Source organism: Limulus polyphemus, unplaced genomic scaffold (genome assembly GCF_000517525.1).
Source record: "Limulus polyphemus unplaced genomic scaffold, Limulus_polyphemus-2.1.2 Scaffold687, whole genome shotgun sequence".
Taxonomy (NCBI): Eukaryota; Metazoa; Arthropoda; class Merostomata; order Xiphosura; family Limulidae; genus Limulus; species Limulus polyphemus.
The window spans coordinates 144,427-167,308 of NW_013666297.1; the positions used below are offsets into that span (position 1 = coordinate 144,427).

At 33.0% G+C, this 22,882-nt stretch overlaps 1 protein-coding gene and 1 long non-coding RNA gene across 7 annotated transcripts in view; one reads left to right on the plus strand and one right to left on the minus strand.

Moving 5' to 3' along the window:
• Positions 1-3,265: 3,265 nt before the first annotated feature.
• LOC106459958 (protein turtle homolog B-like) overlaps positions 3,266-22,882 on the minus strand; it is a 284,959-nt gene continuing 265,342 nt past the window's right edge. For 2 of the 5 annotated variants that reach the window (XM_013919630.2, XM_022386539.1), the window contains exons 12-17: positions 22,329-22,504; positions 20,575-20,754; positions 19,294-19,392; positions 17,162-17,302; positions 16,362-16,443; positions 3,266-7,112 (exon numbers count right to left, since the gene is read on the minus strand). In XM_013919630.2, coding sequence (XP_013775084.2) covers positions 5,039-7,112; positions 16,362-16,443; positions 17,162-17,302; positions 19,294-19,392; positions 20,575-20,754; positions 22,329-22,504 — 2,752 coding nt within the window. In that variant the 3' untranslated portion in view covers positions 3,266-5,038. Of the gene's footprint in view, positions 7,113-13,444; positions 13,469-15,800; positions 15,830-16,361; positions 16,444-17,161; positions 17,303-19,293; positions 19,393-20,574; positions 20,755-22,328; positions 22,505-22,882 lie in introns of all 5 variants that reach the window. The other 3 variants (XM_022386541.1, XM_022386540.1, XM_022386542.1) reach the window with 3 other exon arrangements.
• Positions 7,123-13,206, plus strand: LOC111085883. Of its 2 annotated transcripts, none has more exons than XR_002610655.1 (3): positions 7,123-8,967; positions 11,548-11,705; positions 12,939-13,206. It is a non-coding gene; the product is annotated as an uncharacterized LOC111085883 (long non-coding RNA). The 2 variants fall into 2 exon arrangements; XR_002610654.1 differs by having other exon boundaries at positions 7,123-8,627.

Here is a 22,882-nt window from a genome sequence, read left to right on the forward strand (position 1 = left end):
TAGCTTGTGTAAAGAGCCTGTAATTTTAATGTAGCATGTGTAAAGAGCCTGTAATTTTAATGTAGCATGTGTAAAGAGCCTGTAATTTTAATGTAGCATGTGTAAAGTGCCTGTAATTTTACTGTAGCATGTGTAAAGAGCCTGTAATTTTACTGTAGCATGTGTAAATAACCTGTAATTTTACTGTAGCATGTGTAAAGAGCCTGTAATTTTACTGTAGCATGTGTAAAGAACCTGTAATTTTACTGTAGCATCTGTAAAAAGCCTGTAATTTTTATGGACATTTTTCACTTTTTTGAGAATTAACCATCCACATCCGTAACTTTAAAATAAATTATTAATTATATATATGAGTACCTAGAGCATTAGACTGTCCGAAAATTAGGTTCGTATTGTCGTATATATAAATACGGCAAAAACACATATTGAGTTAGCAAGTCGACTGTCCCTAAACAACCAAATAGGGTGTAATGAAATTTCTCAAAATTTATGTTTGTATCACAAGAATACGTTTAAGTTTATCTGAAAATAACCAACATAAACACAGAATTTAAATCGTTGAGATGCAAGGGGCTTGAGTTTGTCTGGAACATTTTGATCACACAGTGGTTTGAAACGTAGATGTATATCAGTTTAATTCCATTTTATAAATACTCGAATTTTAAATGTACCCAGTACTGCAGTGTGTTTTTCGCAATACAAAATAATAACGTTAACAAAGGTTTTCAATTAGATAATTTGTTATTTCTTACAGATCTGATCTCGGGCAAATAATGCGAAAACAACAAAAAACCTGTTTAAAAGAGTTTAGTATAATTAATTCTGTGTTCCCTATTATAACTTTAATAACCCATTATCATCTATGTTCAGTAAGAATGTAATAATGTACAATTTAGCGTAATAACGTGTTGGACTAAAGTTCATTGTAGCGTTTTGCTAATACAAATAGCAGTTTTTCCTTCCATATCTTCTGTTGAACAGATTTTTGATATGCCAACACAATAAGCAACCAAAAATTATAATTTGTTGTTAATGGCAAAGCTACATAATGGGCTATGTGTGATCTGCCAACCGCTTGTATTGAAATCCCATATGTAACGCCATACGCTCTGAGACTTACCACTGAGCCCCCGGGGGGTTTGCTTTATAAACTGAGAGACTATTTTTCTCACGTCTAGACGGTGGTTAGCGTGTCGAACTAGGGAATCTGGGGGTTCTTGACCCGCTACCACAAAACTGCGCTCCGCACTTTGGAGCTGAGTTCACTTTATAAGATTGACGGTCAAATCCAATTCTACGATTAGAGTAGCCCAAGAGTTGGCAGTAGGTGCAGTTGTCTTTCTTCTATCGGTCCAAAATTAGGTAGGGCTTTACTCTTTTAAATATTACAGCAAATAATAAACCGTCTTAAGTTTCGTTTAAGCCATAGACGTGGAACTATGGTTTGGTTTGGTTTGTTTTGAATTTTGCGCAAAGCTACACGAGCAACACGCTAGCCGTCACTATTTTAGTAATGAAAGACTAGAGGGAAGTCATCATCAACCACCGCCAACTTTTGGACTACTCTTTTACCAAGGAATAGTGGGATTTACCGTCACATTATAACGCTTCCACGGCTGAAAGGGCAAGTATGTTTGTGGGATGGGGATTCGAACTCGTGACCCTCAGATTGCGAGTCAAGCGCCCTAACTACCTGGCCATGCTGGGCCGTGGAACTGTTAGATGCAAGAAAATTTGTAGGTTTTCAACACATTTCACATTCTTAAAAACAAACAAACTGAAATTCATTCGATTTATATGTATAGAAACGTTCAAAGTTATTGTTTATTTGTTTGTTTTTGAATTTCGCGCAAAGCTGCACGAGAGCTATCTGGGCTAGCCTTCCCTAATTAAGCAGTGTAAGACTAGAGAGAAGGCAGCTAGTCATCATCACCTACCAACTCTTTTACCAACGAATAGTGGGATTGACCGTCACTTTATAACGCCCCCACAGCTGAAAGGGCGAGTGTGGTGGGACGGAGAATCAAACGCGTGAACCGAGCACCCTAACCACCTGGCCAAAGTTATTGAAAAGTCCGTTTTTGTTTGGTTTATTTTAAGCGCAAAGCTGCAAAAATTGGCTATTAGTTGTGAACCCAGTGCAAGGATGCAACTATGAATTTTGGCGTTAAAAGCTCTTAAGTTTACCTCTAGATTACTGGGGGTCTTGAAAACATATACAGCTTATAAAAAGTTCTCATATCATCATGTCAAAATAATGTTCATAGCCAACTTATAAGAAGAGTATCATAATAATTGCAGTGATCATTTTAATAGTATACTAAAGTTTTAAATTAACATGCTGTTAATTTTATGTCAAACACAAGGCCCATATAAAAGTAACATGTAATGTCTTGTATAATTATTGTTGGGATATTTTTACGTATATATATTTTGTATTTGGAAGGAACCTATATAAGTAATATAAGGATCAACTAATTTAGAAAAAACAATGTTGAGCAAACATTTTTAGTCTAGTAGATATCATTCCTTTCGAGCTTTCTCTCAGGACCGCGCTACTAAGTAAATAGTTCAGCTCCATCTTGAGTGATATTCAAAATATTATTATACAATGAAAACATATTAAAGAATGCAAAAGGCAAAGAAAAAAACAACAACAAAATAAACTAACAATATTAAACCCATCCGATATAAAAACGATACTAATTTTTACGGTACACAATACTTGTAGATTATTTACTATGATGAGATGCAAATTAAAAAACTTCATTAAATATCATAAAGTCTGAAAAACTAGTATTCCGAATAATTCGTTTTAAATATTCAGTAAATGCCGTTTTGTTTTTCACACAAGCTTGCTTGGTTTACTATTTCTATTTTGTAATAGTATAAACAATAATATTATTTTCTGGATGGTATTGTAATAATATTTACAATAACATAATTTCTAGATTCTATTGTAATAGTATTTACAATAATATAATTTCTGGATTTTATTGTAATAATATTTACGATGTTGTAATTGTTGAATTACATCTTTTTTTTTAAATGTTTATAACTCCAATTTAGAAAGAATCATAACTGCTTAATTCAATTAATATACATTTGAAGAAAAACCGAATTTCAAACGTATTCAGTTTTCAAATAACTTGGCAAAATTTTATAATTTTTCTTTTTAAGATGATGTTGGATGACAATAAAAGTATAATGGAATATGTTTAAAAATTTCAAAAAAATCAAAGGAACGTCTTCTGAGCATCAAATGTTCTTCGCCACTATAAATCTTTATTAGGTTTAATACATAACTAAAGCATTTGACCAAGTAATTGGTCAAAATACCTGACAAAGTTTCATACTATAGTTGAGCACAGTTTGTTATTGCTCTGATCCCGGTAACTATACTGCAATGAAGGATAAATCAATATACACAAAAAGACTTCTAATTCTCAGGTTGTTTTAAAGTAAAATTCAAAATTTTCTGGATGAGGAATACCCTTACTTACATCACTTTTGGCACAGCTAAGTAAGGCAGTGAATTCAATTCAGCATTTTGAAAAGGTTAGACTGATCATATATCTTTATTACACCATGCTACTGACGTAAGTACAATAATTCGACAAAAAATAAAGATAACAACATTACTATACCTTGGGTAATTAATGCTATTGTCTATAGATCATAAATAATACCATTTTGTAAATGTACAGCCAATTTCACTTTCTAGTGAAAAATATGTTATTGGAATTTCCAATGCACTTGAGAACAGTTTTTAGAAAACATTTTACACGTTCATTTCCATAAAACTTTATTTTGTTCAAGACATACGCTTCTCTCTCTCTTTTTTTTTTCTGTTTGATACGCCGTTTAAAGAAAACTGAACACAACGTGAAATAGATCAATATCGTGTCCCAGGACACTAAAATATGATCACAAGTTTAAGTTTTTCATTCTATGGCCATGGACTTAAAAAAAAGAAGAGGTATTAAAACAATATTTTGTTCTTGCAACTATTACGAAAAGGAAGTTTAGTTTATGAAACTAATACCGAATATTTGAAATTATATATTTTGACAGTGTATCTAACATTAAAATTTTGTTTACATATGAGTTTAGGGCATATTAGCTAAGTTGACTCCATAACAACACTGCGGATACTGAAATGACAATATATTTATTTCTTTAGGTGAAATAGACCATTCATCAGATCAAGAATACAACGAGTAATGGAAATGCAACACATAAAGAATGTACAACACAAATGTTGTCGTCACTTGGACAGCATATACTTTCTGGCCACCCAGTGTTCCGCAGAGGTTGGTTGGAATCACAATGAAGCTAGCCCTCACAACGTCAAGAAATTGCGAAAGTGATCACTACAATAGTAGTTAAACAATCAAAAATGTAGCTTTAATCAGAGTAAAATGAACCAGGAATGCAAGTAAAAAGAGAATTATCCTGATCTGAAAAATTCCGTTTAACGTAGATTGTGCTGTGAAGACGATAGTGACTATACTGTTATACACGTACTACAGACGAAAGACATCGGGTGATCTGTCCGGAAGGATCCGGATAGCACAACTGTAGATGTCATACCATAGTCAAAAATAAGAAGATGCCTTCTTTCTCTACGGATTCTGCCTATACAACCTAGGTGATAGATCTTCTGTACAAAACCTAGGTGAAGTGGAGAACTCGAGGAAGTGATATGAACAAGATGAATTATGATGAAACAGTTTAGTTTTAGTTTTTTCTTCAGTACTCTATGATGAAAGTGTTTCCAGCTATGTTAACAGACACATTTCTATACTTCTTCACACACAAAAAACAACAACAAAAACTTCCTCATCATCACTAAAATACTTAGCTACATTGCATTCATTCAAGTTGTCGAGTTTTCTTTTTTTTTGTACAGTTAAATACAAGAGAAAGACAGAGGTTTGAGCATCATTTATATGATGCGACACTGTAGAGTCTGATGGCAGACATAATGTTAACACAAGTTTCACACCTATTTTTTCAAAGATTTCCAGACTGAGCATCAACAGGCACTTTCCATTTCTTGAGACCGCCTTCGTTCTTGTTGACGACGTCGAAATCTCAAGAATTCTTCTTTCAGCGCCGCACACCGAGCCTCTGTATTATCATATTTGCTTGGTTTTTTAGGTTTTGGGTACAGGTTAATATACAGTTCACTATCACTAAAGCCCCTGTCAGGGGCACTGTGTCGAGCAGAATTGTTGTTATGGGAATCAGAATAATCTTGTACCTTTTTAAGAAACTGTAATTTTAATGGGCTGATGTTGTGAGATTCAAAATTTGGGTTGGCAGACATACCCAATGGAGTAGGTGAAGGAAATACAGGCTCAGAGTGTGGGGAGTCTAAATTAACTTCAAGTTCACCTAAAACAGAAGTTGATTGGTTAGGATTTGGGAATGAACGGCGGGCAAAATTCGCAGCCCCTGGTACTGAGAGCATACTGTTACTACCAATGCTATGGCCAAGGGAGCTCAAAAAGTGTAAGCTGGTCTCCTTTGCCTCAAGTTCATCTTGCAGGCTATGTCTACGAAAGTGTACAGTGGATGCTGATTTGTTTTCTTTGCCAGTACTTATGTGACCAGAACTTCCACTGGCAATACTTGCTCTACTATAGCTTCTGACCATCTCTCCTTCTTGAATGGAGTTCTTACCTTGATTAACAGGCTCTACAGATGACATTTGTGGCTGGAAATTAATCCTAGTGTTTTCTATTAAAGATGGCGTGATGCTTGTAGCTATAGCTGTTGGGTCTCTTATATCTCTTAAAATTTCTGGAGACATGTTACGATGTAAACCCCCACTGCGGACTTTCTCAACGGTTCCTAAAAGACGCTCACGGGTGTACGTCATTGGATGGTTATTGCTACTGGTATCACTGTTTTCCTGTTGTACTTCTGATACTATACCATGATTTGTGGAACCTTGTAAGTTATTGTTTGAATTTAAAGGTGGTAACAGAGAAGCAGTTCTCCTGTCTTGTGGAATGCTGCCAGATGTAGCTGTCCTTTCTTCAAGTCTTTGGCCGAAAGACGTCGTACTTTTGGTAACATCAGTCAATCCCTGAGCTGCAAAGTGTTTAGGATATGTCTGGTAAGCTTGTGAATTGTACACCTGGTGAATATTCAAATTTGGCAAAACAATATGAGGATTAAAACCAACTGCATGCTTATGGTGCTCATCTCCTCCGAATCCTGTTTCTCGTCCGTTTATTTGAGGTCTCCTTAGAAACTCAGGTTCTGATGTTTTTGGTGACATAAGCGTCGATTCTCCAGATGATGGGTTGACTTCCAAGTTTGAGAATTGTTCAGGTCTGTATATAGGTCTAAACTGAGTGGCTGGAATCCTGGACTGGGCCTCATGCAACAGACGTAAAGAAGGCAACTCATAAGCAGGATATTGGTGAGAACTGAGACTGGTGACAGTGCTAGGAAATGACTTTTCTGCAGATGATGGCTGCTTCACTGAGCTCAAGTCCTCTGGAAGGGTTAAGTTCCCAGTAGTAGCGAGACCTGGGCTGCTGGTGCAGAACCCTGGATCCCTGGGGGAGTAGATGGCTGGGATAAGTTGAGAAGTAGAATTAAATGATACTATTGAACGAGGAGATAAACTCCTTTTACTTTGGAGAGTCACATGAGCAGGAAGAGTATGGGGTTGGGTATGGCTACTTTGGCGGCTGGTGTTGCTGAGGAGACTTGCCCGTGACCTGGACGGAGTGAGGACATGAGCGTCACGGGCAGTTCTGAGAAAACCCCCCTCATCGTCTTCACCGTCTTGCAGCTCAAAATTGCCCTCAGTGGTGCCGTTTATTCTCCCAGAGGGCCGAGGGTACTGCACTTTATCATTATAGCTCACTGCTTTGGAAAATTGGTTGTATTTCTCCTTTTGCTCCACCATCTGTGACCATTCTCGTGAGCTGAAGTCAGTCCCAGGGGATGTGGTGGTCGTGACACCAAGAGTGGAGTTCTGACTGGAACTGAGCAGGTGGGAAAAACTGGAGGACATACGTCGTAGCGCAGATAGAATTAAACTCGGTACTCTAATTTTGGAACTTCTGGTGTATGGAGGTTGTCTAGTGCTAAAATGGATATAAAAATATTTTCAGTATGTTATTTAGACATGTAAGAACAAGAAAAGGATATAAATTATTCACTTAAGGTTAAGTTAAAAACTTTTACTAATTTTAACATTTCAAATTTGGATATATGAAAAGAATAGGTAAGAATCTACTGTAAGTGATCCTTACAAAGATTGAGGAAACTAAGCAGGTTATTACTATTATTTTCTTTTATAAAAATCATCAGTACAACTTTTGTTGTGTGTATAATTACAGAATATCAGGAACTTTGTAAAACTTGTATTTTCTCAGTTAAAATCAAAACTTACTAACACAAAGTGTTTTGATCCTGATAATAATCGTATCAGTATTAAAGATTTCATAATGATTTAAGTTGAGATAAACCTTTAATGAAGGAGTAGAAAACCCACTAATTCATTTCTGACTTTTGAAGTACCCCTTTCATAAATATAATGCACTATATGCAGTTTTTCAGAGTCACTAAAGATATCATGCTAAGAAGTATAACAGGTCAACTCATCAAACACTATTTTCAAACAGTTGTCATGCTTAGTAACCTACTTTATTAATTAGTTAATTGCTAATTACTAACTAGCTTTTATCACATGTTTCTGCTGCTCATCTGTTGCCATCTTCAAGAAAGTCCTAAGAATAACTGGTGGTGGTGGCCACAATTTGAACCTAGTTCTTTTTGATAGAAAGGCTTGTGTGCTATCCACTATTCTCGGGTGGGCCACGAGCTTACCAAGGAGAGACCCACATTAAAACCACATGGTGGAGATGTGGCAGAACTCTTTCCCCAGTGTATGAGGGAGTACCTGAGGAAGGGCTGGGTCATGCCCTGGAGCATTCCAGACAAGTCACTGTATAGGATAAGCAGATTTGGAGTGAGATAGTGCTATGTTTGATGCATGATCCTGAGCTTGTGTTAATAAAGTGGTCAGTGATGAGGGGCAGCTGCAATGGTCAGCCAAGACATTAACATTCTGGTCACTTGGTTAAGATAATAAGCCATCTTAGACGTCGTCACTTGGTCAAGAAACCAATAACTGAAGAAATGTTGCTGCCTTTACTCTGGATTATCGAGTGGTAGTCCAAAAAAACTGTGGACAAATTTTAAATTGTCCGCTAGATCAAAACAGCTAAGATGGTCATGTATTTGAAAGAACATTGCATTCCTTGCTTTCTGAGCTACAATTACCACAGATAGGTCAGTTTTTTTTTACAAAATGACAGTCTTATGTTCCCTTATATTGAGTAGTAGCTGTTCTACTGAACTGGCTGTGTGGTTCTCAAGAAAATTGTCACATGTGCACTTAATTGTGCATGAATCCTCCATGTGCAGTGAGAGAGTTGACTTGGGTGACTTATTTCCCTGAGGTTACATATATTTACTTTTTTATATTGACTTGTGTAAGGTGATGAAGCATACCAATGGTTTGGAGTTGGTGGCCATTTTGGACAGTGAAGACACATCCATTGTGGAACAACTGTATTTAACTCAAGTTGGTTAAAGTAAGCACTGATATACAAGGTAGCAAAAGAACTAATATTAATTCTGATGAAAAGCATTTGAATGAATAGTATAGTTCAACTAAATTCTATCAGTAGTTATTTTGTGAGGCCTGCAGAGTACAATAAGTTTTTATCATTTGCAGGGGGCAGCACATTACTAAACTGTAAATATCGATTTATTTATAAAAGTAGCCCAAATTAGCTACTGAGGTAATGGTGCACAAGCTCTAGACAGTATATCAAAAGCTACTACTTAGTGGTAAAAGAAAATGGGTTTGATCTTTCATGGTCTAATTTCTAGCTGATTCAGTTGCCCCCTTGAATGGCTGCCAAATGTATGGTAGATATGGTTTATTCCTTACGAATTTGAATCATTAGCTAATTAAGATCCCTGGTTTGTATGGTAATATGTTGCATATTATACTCTACATTAATATAAAAATGCACCACAACTCTCCTGATTGGTTTTATTACAGACAAATAAATACGAGACAGAATTATTTGGGCCACCCAAAATCAGTCGACAGCTTGAATAATACAGCTTCAAATTGTCAGGTGTTCACAAAATTTCCAATCAGATATATGTCAATGTATTTTAATCAATCTAAAACTGAAAGCCAAAGGAGTTATCTACGCATGGTATTTCTGATGATAAACTAATATTTGATGTCACGCATAACAAAAACATTTTAATAAGCCTTAGTCTTATGGGAACAGCTAAATTCTGGGTAAACTGTTTGTTAATTTGGCTCACCCCAAACCCAGTGCCTGGGGGCAAATGCCCCCCCCCCCCACCATGCTACTGTTCTGAAGTAGCTGTGAGTAATCAGATAACTTTCTTTTTATTATTACTAAATGGTGCATTTCCTTATGTGTGAATATTAGTGTAATTAGTATGGAGAGTTTTAGTTTCAAAATATCATATTTTCAGTTTGGTTACGATTTTGTGTTAAGGGTTTGTTCTGTTTTAAGTATGGAGTGTTTAAATTTGTATGTATAAGTGTCTGCTTCATTACACATCAGGTAGTTTTAAAGAGGCAGTGTATTAGTGACTTGTGCAGTACTAAAAGGTTGCATTATTTGTCAGGGATATTTGAATGCTTTAGTATGAAGGGTGTTCAAGGGTTATTGCTTTGAGGAAAGGTTTAAAGCGATTTTGAAGGGTTTTCGTTTTTTCTTTCTTTTATTATTTGATGTTATTTTCATATGTTAATTTAGATCTTTGTTAAAGGGTCGGTTTGGTAAATTACTTTTTATGTTATCCTTGCTCTTAAAAAGGGTTTGGTGTAAGTTAAACTGTAAGAAGTTGCTCTCTATTGAATTTTTATGTCTATGAAGGTTTTTTATGTATTTTGCAGTGTTGAGTTTGTTTATACCATTGCATTTTATTTTAAAATGGTATATTTTTTTATTCTTCTAACGTTATTATTAGCTGTCCCCTTTTAAAGAGATAAGTATCTCAGGTGGCAAAAGCCTAGTTTTGAATTTGTATTGTTAAAGGGATTTCATTGAATGTGTACTTTCATTGTTTAAGATCTTTATTTTTTTTAAAGGGTTGTATTCTTTTAATATTCAAAGTATGCTTTTCTTTGTTAATAGGTTTTGTATTATGTAAGGTTTTCTTTATTAAGGGGTACATCGGTATTAAACTGTTTCTTTGTTAAACAGTAGTTTGACATGTAATAGTGTCTTTGTTAAAGGATATTTCCTTTGTTCCTGTATATTGTATGGTGATTCATAGCATGTTAGACTAAACTCTCCTAAGAGGGGTAGATGAATTGTGTAACTGTTTCCACTGTTGTTTTTAACCTTTGTGCTTGCATAGTGTTGTTGGACAAGTGGTTTTACTAGAGAGAGAGAGAGGAGGAGTTATACCATTTCTTGGGTGACACAGGATTAAAGTTTGATTTTTGTTTGTAGTTTTAGAATTAGGGACAGACTGGAGGTAAAGGGAGGACGAAATGTGGTACAGGATCGTATCATGTTTTTCTGTTCCTTTAGTTAACATGTAAACTCTTGAGAAATTTCAATACTTTCTTTCATTTCAGTTTGGATGTGGAAAGTCATTCAAGTAAACCCATCAAATTTTGTTTCTTCCTAGCTCTAGATGGGATCTCATTTTGCAATAGACAGTCAACCATTATTTAATTTTTGTAGTGCATATTGATGAATAGAAGACATTAATACTAGAAATAAATGTTATTTTTATTCACTGTCAGTTTTGGTTTGTGTTTTAGTGAATGTTCCTGAAGAAGCTGTAAAGTTCTAAAAATCACCATTTTGGTGTTATAAGGTCGTTTATTTCTAGTATTAATGTCTTCTATTCATCAATATGCACTATTACACAATTAATCATGTTTCTTGCAGGGAAGATAGACATGACATCCTGGAATAGAAAGCTGGCTTTAATGTTGCCAAATTGGGTAATGCCTCGAGTTTTCCCTCACTACAGCATGAATGAGTGAAGGTCATGTGCAGAATAGGTTTATTGTGAAAACCTAGCTTTCGATTACTGTATTTCTAGTATTAAGGCCAGGCAGATTTTGACTTTTTGTTAGAGCTTCTTGTAAGATTCACTGTTGTTTAGGTATAGTTGAGATCTTAACATTTCTTCTTTTTAAATACTGTTTTAACTTTTTCCATTTTGTAGTTTCATTTAGGTACAGTTTACCTTACAGGAAAGAGCTATGTTTTCACTTCTTTTCTTTCTTTCTCATGTCAGTTTTGTCAGCCATGAAAGGCACACATACCCTTGTTTTGTTCTTCTATTTGTGACTGTAGTCTTGTTACTTACTTAGTGATAAAGGTTGTTTTTTGTGCATCTTTCATGATTTGACTTATTCTTCCTGATGAACTGAGTAATAAATCAGAGATATAAACAGACATACACTATGTAATTTGATTTCCTTGAAATTTCCAGTTGGCAAGCCCCAACTGACTACATGGAGGGAAGTCTGCAAACTGAAAAATACCAAGAAGATACAGGTTTGAATCCTGCCCACAACCACCAGAGAAACAGTCATTCTTAGAACTTCTCTGAAGATGGCAGCCAAAATGCAAGATAAACACTAGTTACAAGTTAGTAAATGATTAAAAAGGAGACTACTAGCTATGATAATGATGGATATTCAATCACCATAACCTATTCATAAACACTATTCTTCAATCTTAAATCTATGTTTTGCCTTTGTTTCAAAAAACAGTTTAACTATGCCATTTCTAAAAACAACAAATAACCTAATCTGTGATATTTAATGACAAAATATATAAAGAATTATAATAAATCTTAGCCAATAAAATAAACTGCTGTATCAAAGAGTGAGAGATTAGAAATTCAATTGGTCAAATTAAGAAACACTGAACAGCCATTGTAAGAAGCTCTACCATCTGGGAATGCTGAAATTAGGCAGAATTTGAACTTGTTGCTGCACAGAAAATAAATTAATTTTGAAGTTCAACATTTAGATTTAAACAGTCAACACATACTGACCAATATCAAGCCAATGCATGTCCCATAAATTAGCCTGTGGATGCCCAAGTGCTTAACTAAGAAAACTTATGACAAACTAATCTTTTTCAGGATATGAAACATATACACATTTCATTTATGGACTTAGTATACACTAAGCTAAGTTTGGACAATTTAACATAAGTATTTAAAGTATGTGAAATGAAAAACATGGATGTTACAATTACTTTACTCTTAAACATATCTTTCTCTCTATATGAATATACATCTTTCTTTTACAAATCAAACAAAGACATTTCTAATTATATTTTAACAGCAGGTTAATTGGTCATAGAATCAACTTTCTTTTCACATCTGGGGATTGTAGAAGTTTATGGCAAAAGGGAATATTTTAGAAAATTACAATTAATCCTTATTATGTGTCCAGGTGGTGACTCAATCAATCAATTAAGTAAAATAACAAAGTGTCACTTTACAACACATGTGGTATATGTACACATATGATTATCAACTAAGAATATGACATTAAAGTAATTAGAATTGTGCAAACAAAGGATTTTCATGTCATAAACTGAAGCTGTACTTTTAAGTATGATTACATTAATTTAATAGTTTATAGAAGAGAAATTATCTCAATGTACAAGTTTTTAAAACAAGCAACTTTCACATGTATATGCAGGACATTTACAAATTTTTATGTCATGAATGAGTTATTTTGAACAGAAAAATACAATTACACAACCTAACAATTCATACCTAGTGTGTCAAAAAAAACAACAACACAATCAAGCATTTTGCTAATAATTGTTTTGTCATTGATATTATACCCTTTATATTTTCAGAGTGTACTCTATGGACCTGTTGAATTTAATTCTGTAAACTACAGGCACACACCTCAAGTGTGACTTCCCAATTGAACAATGAACAAAGATAGTGGAATTCTATATCACCACAAAATCCTACAAAAAACAACAAAATAATCACTACTGTTGTCACTGCAATGTTCAAATTCGACTTCTTTCTATGGGGTTACTTGCCTGAGAAGACAAGGACGTCACATCGACACATCTTGCATACCAATAATAAGGACAATTAGAAAAACATTTTCAATAACTGGTTTTTGTGCAAGTAATTAAAAAACTATTATCAAAAACCTTCGATTGCATTTTTTTTACACACCCTGTATTTTTGAGTTGAAAATATTTATGGCAAAAACAAAACAAAAACAAATATATTTACTAATTAATTACACAATTAAGTATAATTATTTCATCAACATTTATAATAAACAATCCTCACAAAAGAGATATGAATTTCTTTAAGACTACAAAATTAACCAGAATCTTACCTATGGTACATCCTTCTTCACTAGCTGCATATTCGATAAAAAAAAGAGTGATATAAAGCCTAATTAATTGCTTTCTCTTATTCAATTATTTGTGTTGCTGATTTAAAATTAAACAAGGCAGTTTATAAATATTTAACAATATTAAAAAGGATTGCTATGAACTGTTGCCTAGCAATTCATCCAATGAAGATCAAAATATTTTCCAATAAAGAACTTTGGCAAAAATAGCTGCAAGTTCCATAAAAACTGCATCCCGAGTTAAGGTGATCTTTAACTGTTCAAAGACAAAGTTGTAGGCAATCTATAAGTCAGATATCACTCAAATGACAAAAAATATTAATTTGAAAGAAGTATAAGGAAATTGGATTTTGTTAACCAATTATGAAGCAAATTATCTATGATCCTGAAATCTCTGCTTGTTTCTGAATAATACAATTTTTAACAGGAAAATTAAGAGTCTGCAAGAAACAATGAATAACAGGAACTTAATGAACACCAGTTTTAAAATGATCCATTTCTAAGTTATATTCAAATTCTTATTACCCTGAATGCCTCATTTTAGGTTTAAAAGGTATTTAATGTTTTCAATGTTATGAAACATTTCTAAAATGATGTTTCATGGAGAACCAGTAAATACTTGAGAGACTATATTTTGGCTTGTTTGTCTGAACAGGTTTGTGTTCAGACATTGTGCTCTTGATACACAATGTGTGTTGCAAGTGTTTGGCCATGACAGACAACCCTTGTGTTTAAGTAGAAAAACTATGAGCTGAGTGACTAGTTCTAATCCATTTTTTGACCAGTGCTGTTCCAATATAATTATTTTCTAATCTCAAGTCTCCATTAAGGGCCTGTGTGAATGTTATCAATAACACTCATCTGATTTGTCCACATGTTGATTCTGGTGGTAGTTTATTTCTGCTTCTTAACTTTAAATGTAATACACGTTTGTCATCCAGCAAAAACAAATTGATATAATTCACTGTCAAGATTACAACCTCATCACCGACATCTGCAAAAACCTGATCACACAGTCTTGTACCTCAACTTAACACCAAATTACCCTTAGGCTTTTGAACCAAGTATTTTCATGTCTTTACAATGGAGCTATCAAAAGTTGTAATAATGCAATTCTCATTAATTAGATAAAGACAACAACATATAGAGCAAATACGTAATCAGCTCATCTCACCAATCAAAATTACCTAATCACAGACCACCATGTAAACAAGAACCAAAAGCACATGCCAAAATCACTTTTCCTTTATTTTTTTCACAATCTAAGATACAATTTTCAACATATTTACAAAAACAAAAGGTAAACTTCAATTACATAACGCATCTCGTTAATCCTGTGTACACAGATGGGGGGGGGGGGTCAAAGTGTGCGAGCCATGACCTTTTGTAGAGTGCCATTCAACATGGTATTAAGTACTTTATGTCAGAGTTCATTACTGATTTAATGACACTTCATGATAGAGGAGATTGAATACCAGAAACAACAGACAGGGACACTAAAAAAACTGTAAATATCCATTTTGAAAGTTCTAGAGGTTATGTAAATACAATATACAAACTGTATGATGAACAAAAGTGTTTTGATTCTTCCCACAAATATTACCTTGCACTCTGATTTGTCAGAGTTTGAGTCAGACTGATGTCATTAATTCACAGACGTGTCTTGATTACAAGTATGATTCTTTTGTGTACAACAGACTTGTACATAATTACTAAAATCTTTCCACCTTTCATGCAGATACATGTAATAAATTTGGAATTATAGCCAACATTCCTTTTTCAATATGGGGTTAGTCCAATGGACGGAGCCCATGGTTAATAGAAGAAACTGGCAGATAACTTCCCTTAAATAATATCATCAACAATAACCAAACATATCATGGTCACTGATGAACAAGTAAACTGGAAATACTATAGAAAAATTGACAGAGAAGGTAAACAGTATAAATAATGAAGCTGATTTACTTTGACCATCCCTTAAGATAGACTTAAGATTTCAAATTAGTCATTTTTGAATTTCATTGGTACAAAAATTGAGCAGAATTACACACTCATGATTATGATTACTTGATTAAAGTTTTCTTTATGAACCACAAGAAATCACCATTATGTCATGACATAACAATGTAGATCAACATGAAAGTTATGGCACGGCATCAGAATTATGTCTTCTAATAATTCTTGTATTTCATTTTAATACTTGAACTAATTCAAAAAATCTGCATAGTGTTTTTACACATTCATGCATAACTAAGAAAAGGCAAAGATTCAAGGAAAGACAGATAAGCTGATTACATGTACCTTCACCACAAAGACAAAAAGATAGAAAGAAAATCACCTTTCTTCCTCCTTTGGTGACATGGGAGCCAGTTGTAAGAAAAAAGAAAAAAGCATGTTATTTAATACAGTATAAGATTGCACTTACTAGCAGAAAATTTGGAATATCATGGTACTAATAGGAAATCATAACATTAACATCTACTCAGAGGTTAAATTTATTTTTAATGTGAGGATCATAGCTGTGTTATTAGTCATATCTTCATTCTGAAAGATGGACTTTAATGAGATTCTTGCAGCTTTATTGTTAAAATTTTCAACTTGGTAGTAAAGAACATACATATATATAGTTCACAGAGTTGGAAAAACTGAAAAAGCTCTATGTTATGAAAAAATTTAAGGTAAAAAAAGTCAAAACTGCCTTCACATTTTATCAATTTTTAATCTACATTAATTATTTAATGTTAGGGTTTTCATGTGTTCTTTACATTATATGTACATGTACATTTTTCTATATTTAGAAGTGAATGTTTTCACAAGTAGTTCACAAGTTCCTTATTTTAGAAGTAATATTTAATTATATATATATGGCTTGCAGTAGAATTTTGGATTAAAAAGTTACTTTTTCAGGGGTGAAGGGCTTCCCCCATGTGAGTGACCCCCATTTCTGGCATCTGCAATTGGACAAGTAACCATCATATATGCTGGAAAAAAAAAAGAGGAAGAAAAACATAAGAATTATATACTTAACATTTATACATAAAGAAATAAACTATATAACAGATTTCACTATTTTGGAATAATATATGCCTTACTTCTGAGAAGAAATAAACCAAATATTTAATAAATAGTTTTGCAAAAAAAACTTTATGATATATTAGTCCTTTTATAATGAACATATTAATATTTAAGGCTACTGTATTCAAGATAAAAACTATGAAATTTCTTAGTAACAAAGGTTACTAAATAATAGCAAAAAATCGTCTAGTGTTACCAGACTGAAAATATTTTAAATAGGTCTTAAGATCACATATAATAGATGCCACACTGCACGTTTGCATAGAATGACTAAAGTACGTGTCATGTAACCAAAAATACTTCAGTTTCAAAATATTTACATAATAAATATGCCCAAGACTGATTAAAGATTAATAATAAATACTAATGTCAGACATTGTTTAGTTATATAGATGTACTGGCTGAAGCACATAGTGTGAACATTACCAAATGTTGTTATATTTTTGACAACTAGCTATTCTTGGAATATTACAACAGCAAATGCTATTATAACAGTATCACTCAGTTAGGGAATTGTTTACCTTTTATGTTTAGTCCTCAGAGAGAGAGAGGAAAAAATTATTTTTTTTTAGATTTAATAAAAAAATTTTTTTTTAAATTACTACTTTAGAAATAAGAATGCACCTTTTTCTGCTTTTCTTCTTTTTCTTTTATTGCATATTTTAACTGCACACACGGACAAAACAATTGCAGCTATGAAAAACAAGATTCCTCCTACTACCCCCGCAGTGATAGCTCGACTTTTGGTGACTTCAGGGCTAATGCCTGAAATCCACAAAAATAAATTTAAGTTATTTAAAGTCAAACAGCAATATAATTTAAATATGCTAGTTAACAAATTCCTAAATATTACCTACTTATTCTTTATGAAGATATATATATATAGAGAGAGTACCAGGGCCATATCCAGCGCTGAAAAAGCTGGGAGGCAAACTCTCAAAGGGTCCCCCTACTCCAAGTAATTTTTTGCCACATAAAGGCCCATTTTTGCAGGAAAAAATAATTGCAATAGAACATTGCATAACTATAAAATTTTATTTTGAGTATAAGTGAATTAGGCTATTCCATCATTTGGAATTTGAAACTACGGTATAAAGTGGTTCAGACCATGGGTTCAGGTGGCTGTTTCTACAGAACTGGGGCTATGTGCACATTAATTTTTAAATAATAAATAATGTACTGAGCAATTAAAAAACTGATTAGGGCCCTTTTGTTGACTGATAGGAGTTGCTTTCATATTGATGATATTTCGTTTGTTTCCAATGTTACAATTTTCTTTATAGGGGCCCCCAATTTAGGGGAAAAAGTGAGGAGGCAATTTCCTCCTCTTCCTCAGCCTGGCTACGACCCTGAGAACTGGGAATATATGACATAATTTTATGCTTGAAATTTTACATGAAAGTTAGCTTTTCCTTAAAGTATCTCATTTGATATCATGCGTACAGGCCTAACTAAGTAAAGTTATAATGAAATGCAGGATTAGACATGAAAGCAAATGCTAAATAGAAAATGTCTTCTAATTTTAATAGCAGAGAACTTATAATGTAATTTTTCAGTTATACTGACTCTAGACAATATGCCTTAACAAGGATCAGTGCTATGCTAATGACGAATAATATTAAACTAATAAAATTTACTTACAATGAAAAAACTATATTATATTTTCTTTAAAGTTGAAATGGTATATATATATACTTTAATTCATTATATCCACAGAGAAATGAGGTAATACTAGAAACTAGATATAAACAGAAGGAACAATAATGTAGAAAAATAAAAATATTTCACTACTAAAAACTGTATTAAAAGCTATCACAGCTGATTCTTTGTATACTAAACATATGAAACTAGTATGTTCAACTATATTAAGCTAGTATTTTAAACAGTGACCTCCATGAAAATTAGAACGAACATGCAATACTGTGTTTATAATTATGTTTTCTCTTTACTAAACATGTAACCTTTTCTAATTGAAAACATTTCCCCCGCAATTTCAATTAAAAACAATTTTTGAAGACACAGGCAAAAAAACATATATGTGAACTTATATTCAGTGATATTCTGATATATTCTTAAATAAATAAATACTTCCTTACTTTGATTTTAAAATGGTCTTAAAAGGTACGAAATTAAAAATCTTCCAGCAATAAACATTTCAGCAATATTTGGTCAAGACACGTTCACATAAAATTTTTTCATCTTAAATATATAAACTTTATTTGCATTTCATATTTATGAATTAGGCATAATTTCGAACTACTGACCAGAGGGAAGATAGCTAGTCAGCAGCACCCTATAACTCACCATCCATGCAAAGGGATTGACTCTCACACTTATAATCCATCCACAGCTAAGGTGTGGGGAATATTTTGTTGTATCACATGGATTTGAACCCAGCTCCAAAATGAAGAGGTCTATCTCACAGCCAACATATAAGCTATACCACAAAACTGATAGCTGAAAATCTTTAATTCTATTTTCCTTTATTTTTTAAGAGTATTTTAGACAAAACACTAATTAGATTAAACATAATTACTGATTACTAAACTAGATTCTACAAAAGAAATGCTGAAAAAATCTGTAATGAATGTGATTAAAAAAACATATATCGAGAAAAAGACACTAATTTTCTGTAAATCAATTTTTTTTCTCCAATTATTCATACAAGGATTTAGTGTCACACAGTTTTTAAAAAAGCATATATTTTCATCATGCTTTGCACAATTTTTGTCAACTTTCACTAAAATCATATGTACCTTCAATATTCAAAGAAATTTCAGGACTAGATGAGCTTACTCCTTTATCAGAATAAGCTGACACACGGAACTTGTATTCACCAGAAGGAACCTTCTTTGCTGCAAGACCAATGATATTATTAGGTAAACATTAAAGTCTTCTATTCTTTGATATAAGTAGCTATAAAGTATAAGGAATATATAGCATGAATAAACATTCTGATAAAAGATGAAAGCCTGGTCAATCTTCATTCAAAAGTATGGTAGTCTTTAATATTGCCAAGTTAAGTTAAAAAGAAAACTTGTTGACCTCCTGATTGGTTTAGTTCTCAATTTTTACAGAACTGGAAAGTATGTGATTACTGGCAACCTGGGAAATACAATTTTACAGTAGTATTGATAAATTGCAGTTAAGTTGCAATTTTGTCTTTAGTGATTCATAGTGACAAATACGTATTAACACTACATTTCTCAAAGGAGTCCATATTGATCTCATCAGATTTTTAAACATATTTTTCAAAACTACTTATGCACAAAATATTTTGAGGGTCTATGACCTTCTTGGTTACAGGGTGCATAATTACATATGAGTCATTAGATAAATTTAAGTAAAAATACTATTAATATTACAATTAAACCCACTCATTACTGCTGGCAAGTGATTTCACATTATTTACTTGGTCAGCACTTTATACTGAGTGTTGTAACAGACAGAAACAAAATCACAAAATGATGCAATATGTGGAAACTCGGTGGTAACGTGTGTTCGTTATTAGCCCAAAGTGACACAATGGGCTATCTGTGCTCTGCCCACAGATAGTGGATGGTATAAAACAAAATCTAGAATTTGAAGATTAAGGCAAAAAATAACCACTTATAATTTAAAAGGATGATTTACTCATTCATACACATATATTAAGCATAAATTAACTGCTTAAAGTTTATAGAATACAGTTCAGCTGATTTGTGTACTTGGACCTAATTAGTATAACAACAGTTATGAAATTGATAATTTCATATATAAAAAGCTTAATTTATTTACTTACAGTGTGTTTAAAGTTCATGATCATTTTAATGAATTGATAAAAGCATAATATTACCATATAATCTGAAAAAGAAATATTATCGTAAGATTATCATTAAATGAAAAAATGTATCTATGAACATTAACTGGAATTATATTTTTTCTTAAGTTAGTCTTTTATGCAAGTGAGAAAGAAAGCTCCTTACATAACAAAAAGTTTAGTAATTTTTGTAATGTGTTTACCAAAAAACAAATCTAACCTAAGAGGCAACACTGACCCAGATACGAAGTTTTCTCTTTGAAAGGTCCCCAGCGTTTCCATGGTTCCGATTCAGTATGATATTCAACATAATAAAAGGCCACGGGAATTGTTTGGTTGAATGGAGGTTTCCAAGAGATAAATACACCATCAGATAATTTCTTGACTACAACGTTTTCTGGTGGGAAGGGCTTTGGGCCTTTAATAATAGAAGAAACAGTTATGTTCAGGAAATTATAAAAAACATATTTACAACAAATATATTACTAAAATATCAAATCAGCAAATATGAACCACGAACTACTCTATCTTACATTTGATGAACATGAACTTACATATTTCCTTTTATCTAACCATACGTTGTGGAGAACATACAAGAATTTTCACTTGATAAATTGTGAGAAAAACAAAATAAACTTCAATGCATAAGAAAACAATGGAGTAGGAACAGAAGCAAACACGTGTTTTGGACTCCCCTTTCCCCCCTGTAAAATATTTAAAAAAAAGTTTTGTTTTCCAAGGGGGAGTAAAAGGCCAATTGTGTTGTGCCTCTGTAGTTATATAAAAGCTATAATTTTTATTATGTACAGGATGGTCATGCTTCTCATTCATCATCAGTCTGCACAGGCATATTGTGGCAACAGGTGTGTATGATGTAGAGTGTGACACACCCAGCCACTGTTGTCCCACCCATTGTTAAACAACCTAGCAACAGGTGTGTGTCATACCCAGACCCAGTAACTGTTGGCCCCACCCAGTGTTAAACAACCTGGCAACAGGTGTGTGTGTGTCACACCCAGCCACCATTGGTCCCACCCAGTGTTAAACAACATTGCAACTAGAGTTTGTGCTTGTCACACTCAGTGTAAAACAACATTGCAACAGGAGTGTGTGTTTGTCACACCCAGTGTTAAACAACCTGGTAAACAGGTGTGTGTCACACCCAGTGTTAAACAAACTTCCTCTTCCATTCACTGGACAAACACATTACTTCAAATTATAACTATTTAAAGCATGAAGATACCAAAACATGTGCAAGCAGACAGAATGGTTTCATTTACATATATTTGCAATAATCTTTCAGTCTTACAAATAGTATACATGTACACATCAATACAGAATTAAACCATGAGTAAATTAATTTCCACTTTAAAGAGTCATTGCAAGTTAATTCCATTTTGAAACCTAAATTTTATAGCAAACAAATAACAAATTTAGAACATATTCTTAGTATAGAAACTGAATACATTTGAAGAACCTGTTCCGAGTGATGTGTCTAAAATAGAAAGCATTGAAAATCATTACTACGTAAATTACAAGTGAAAAACAGATACAAAACTGTGATTACACACAAGGAAATAAATCTCAAGGAAAAAATTTTAGGAATAATACTGAGTTTAATACACTAGCCATACACTAAAATGAATGTATTCTTTACATTAATTTTTCTATATGATTATGTAATTAGTATATTAAAATGTATATTGAGTCCTAAATGTATTTAAAAAGTAGGATGAAAACTTCTTAATTAAAGATGCATTATTATCCACAGGCTGTGGAGTTCTTAAACCTTTGAATTGTGTAGTTAATTCATTTACAAGGTTAACAAATGTTCTTTTTTTGTTCTATTTCAAAATACAATCTTAACTTAGATTGTATTTAACTTACTTAACTTATTCTTTTTTAAGAGTACATTCAAGCTTTGGAAATGACTTGGTAATTCAGAGTAAACAAGTTTCTTTCTGATAAATTTAGAAGCAAAATTATACTTACTACTAGTTTTTGCTTTAACAGTAGAACTAAACATGCCTTCCCCCAGAGCATTTCTAGACTGCACTTTAAATTCATAATTAGTCTCTGATCGTAGGTGATACACAGTAAAAGCTGTAGCACCATTTGGGGCATCCATTTTATTCCAGGGTCTATCCCTTTGATTAGCAACTCGGTACCTGAAAGCAATAGTAAAAACTTTGTGAAGTGTAAAAAAATTACACAGAGAATACAACATCTTTACTCAGGAATAAAAGAGAATTAATAAAATCTATAATAAATGGCTGATTGGCATCAAGCTTTGTTGAAAGGTGTGGGAGGTCCAAAGGTTACTGTGTTACAAATGTTTTTAAACAATGCATGAAATTTACTGTTATATGATTATCCTTATTCATGAAAACACAGGATGATATTTAGCTGTTTGCTAGCAAAACAATCTTATATCTAGGTTCATATGATAAGAGATTAAGATTTCTGAAATTGTTTTCTCCTGAGAAAAGAAGAGTTAGAGGGGATCTGATTGAGGTGTTTAAGATTGTAAAGGGAATTGATAGTGT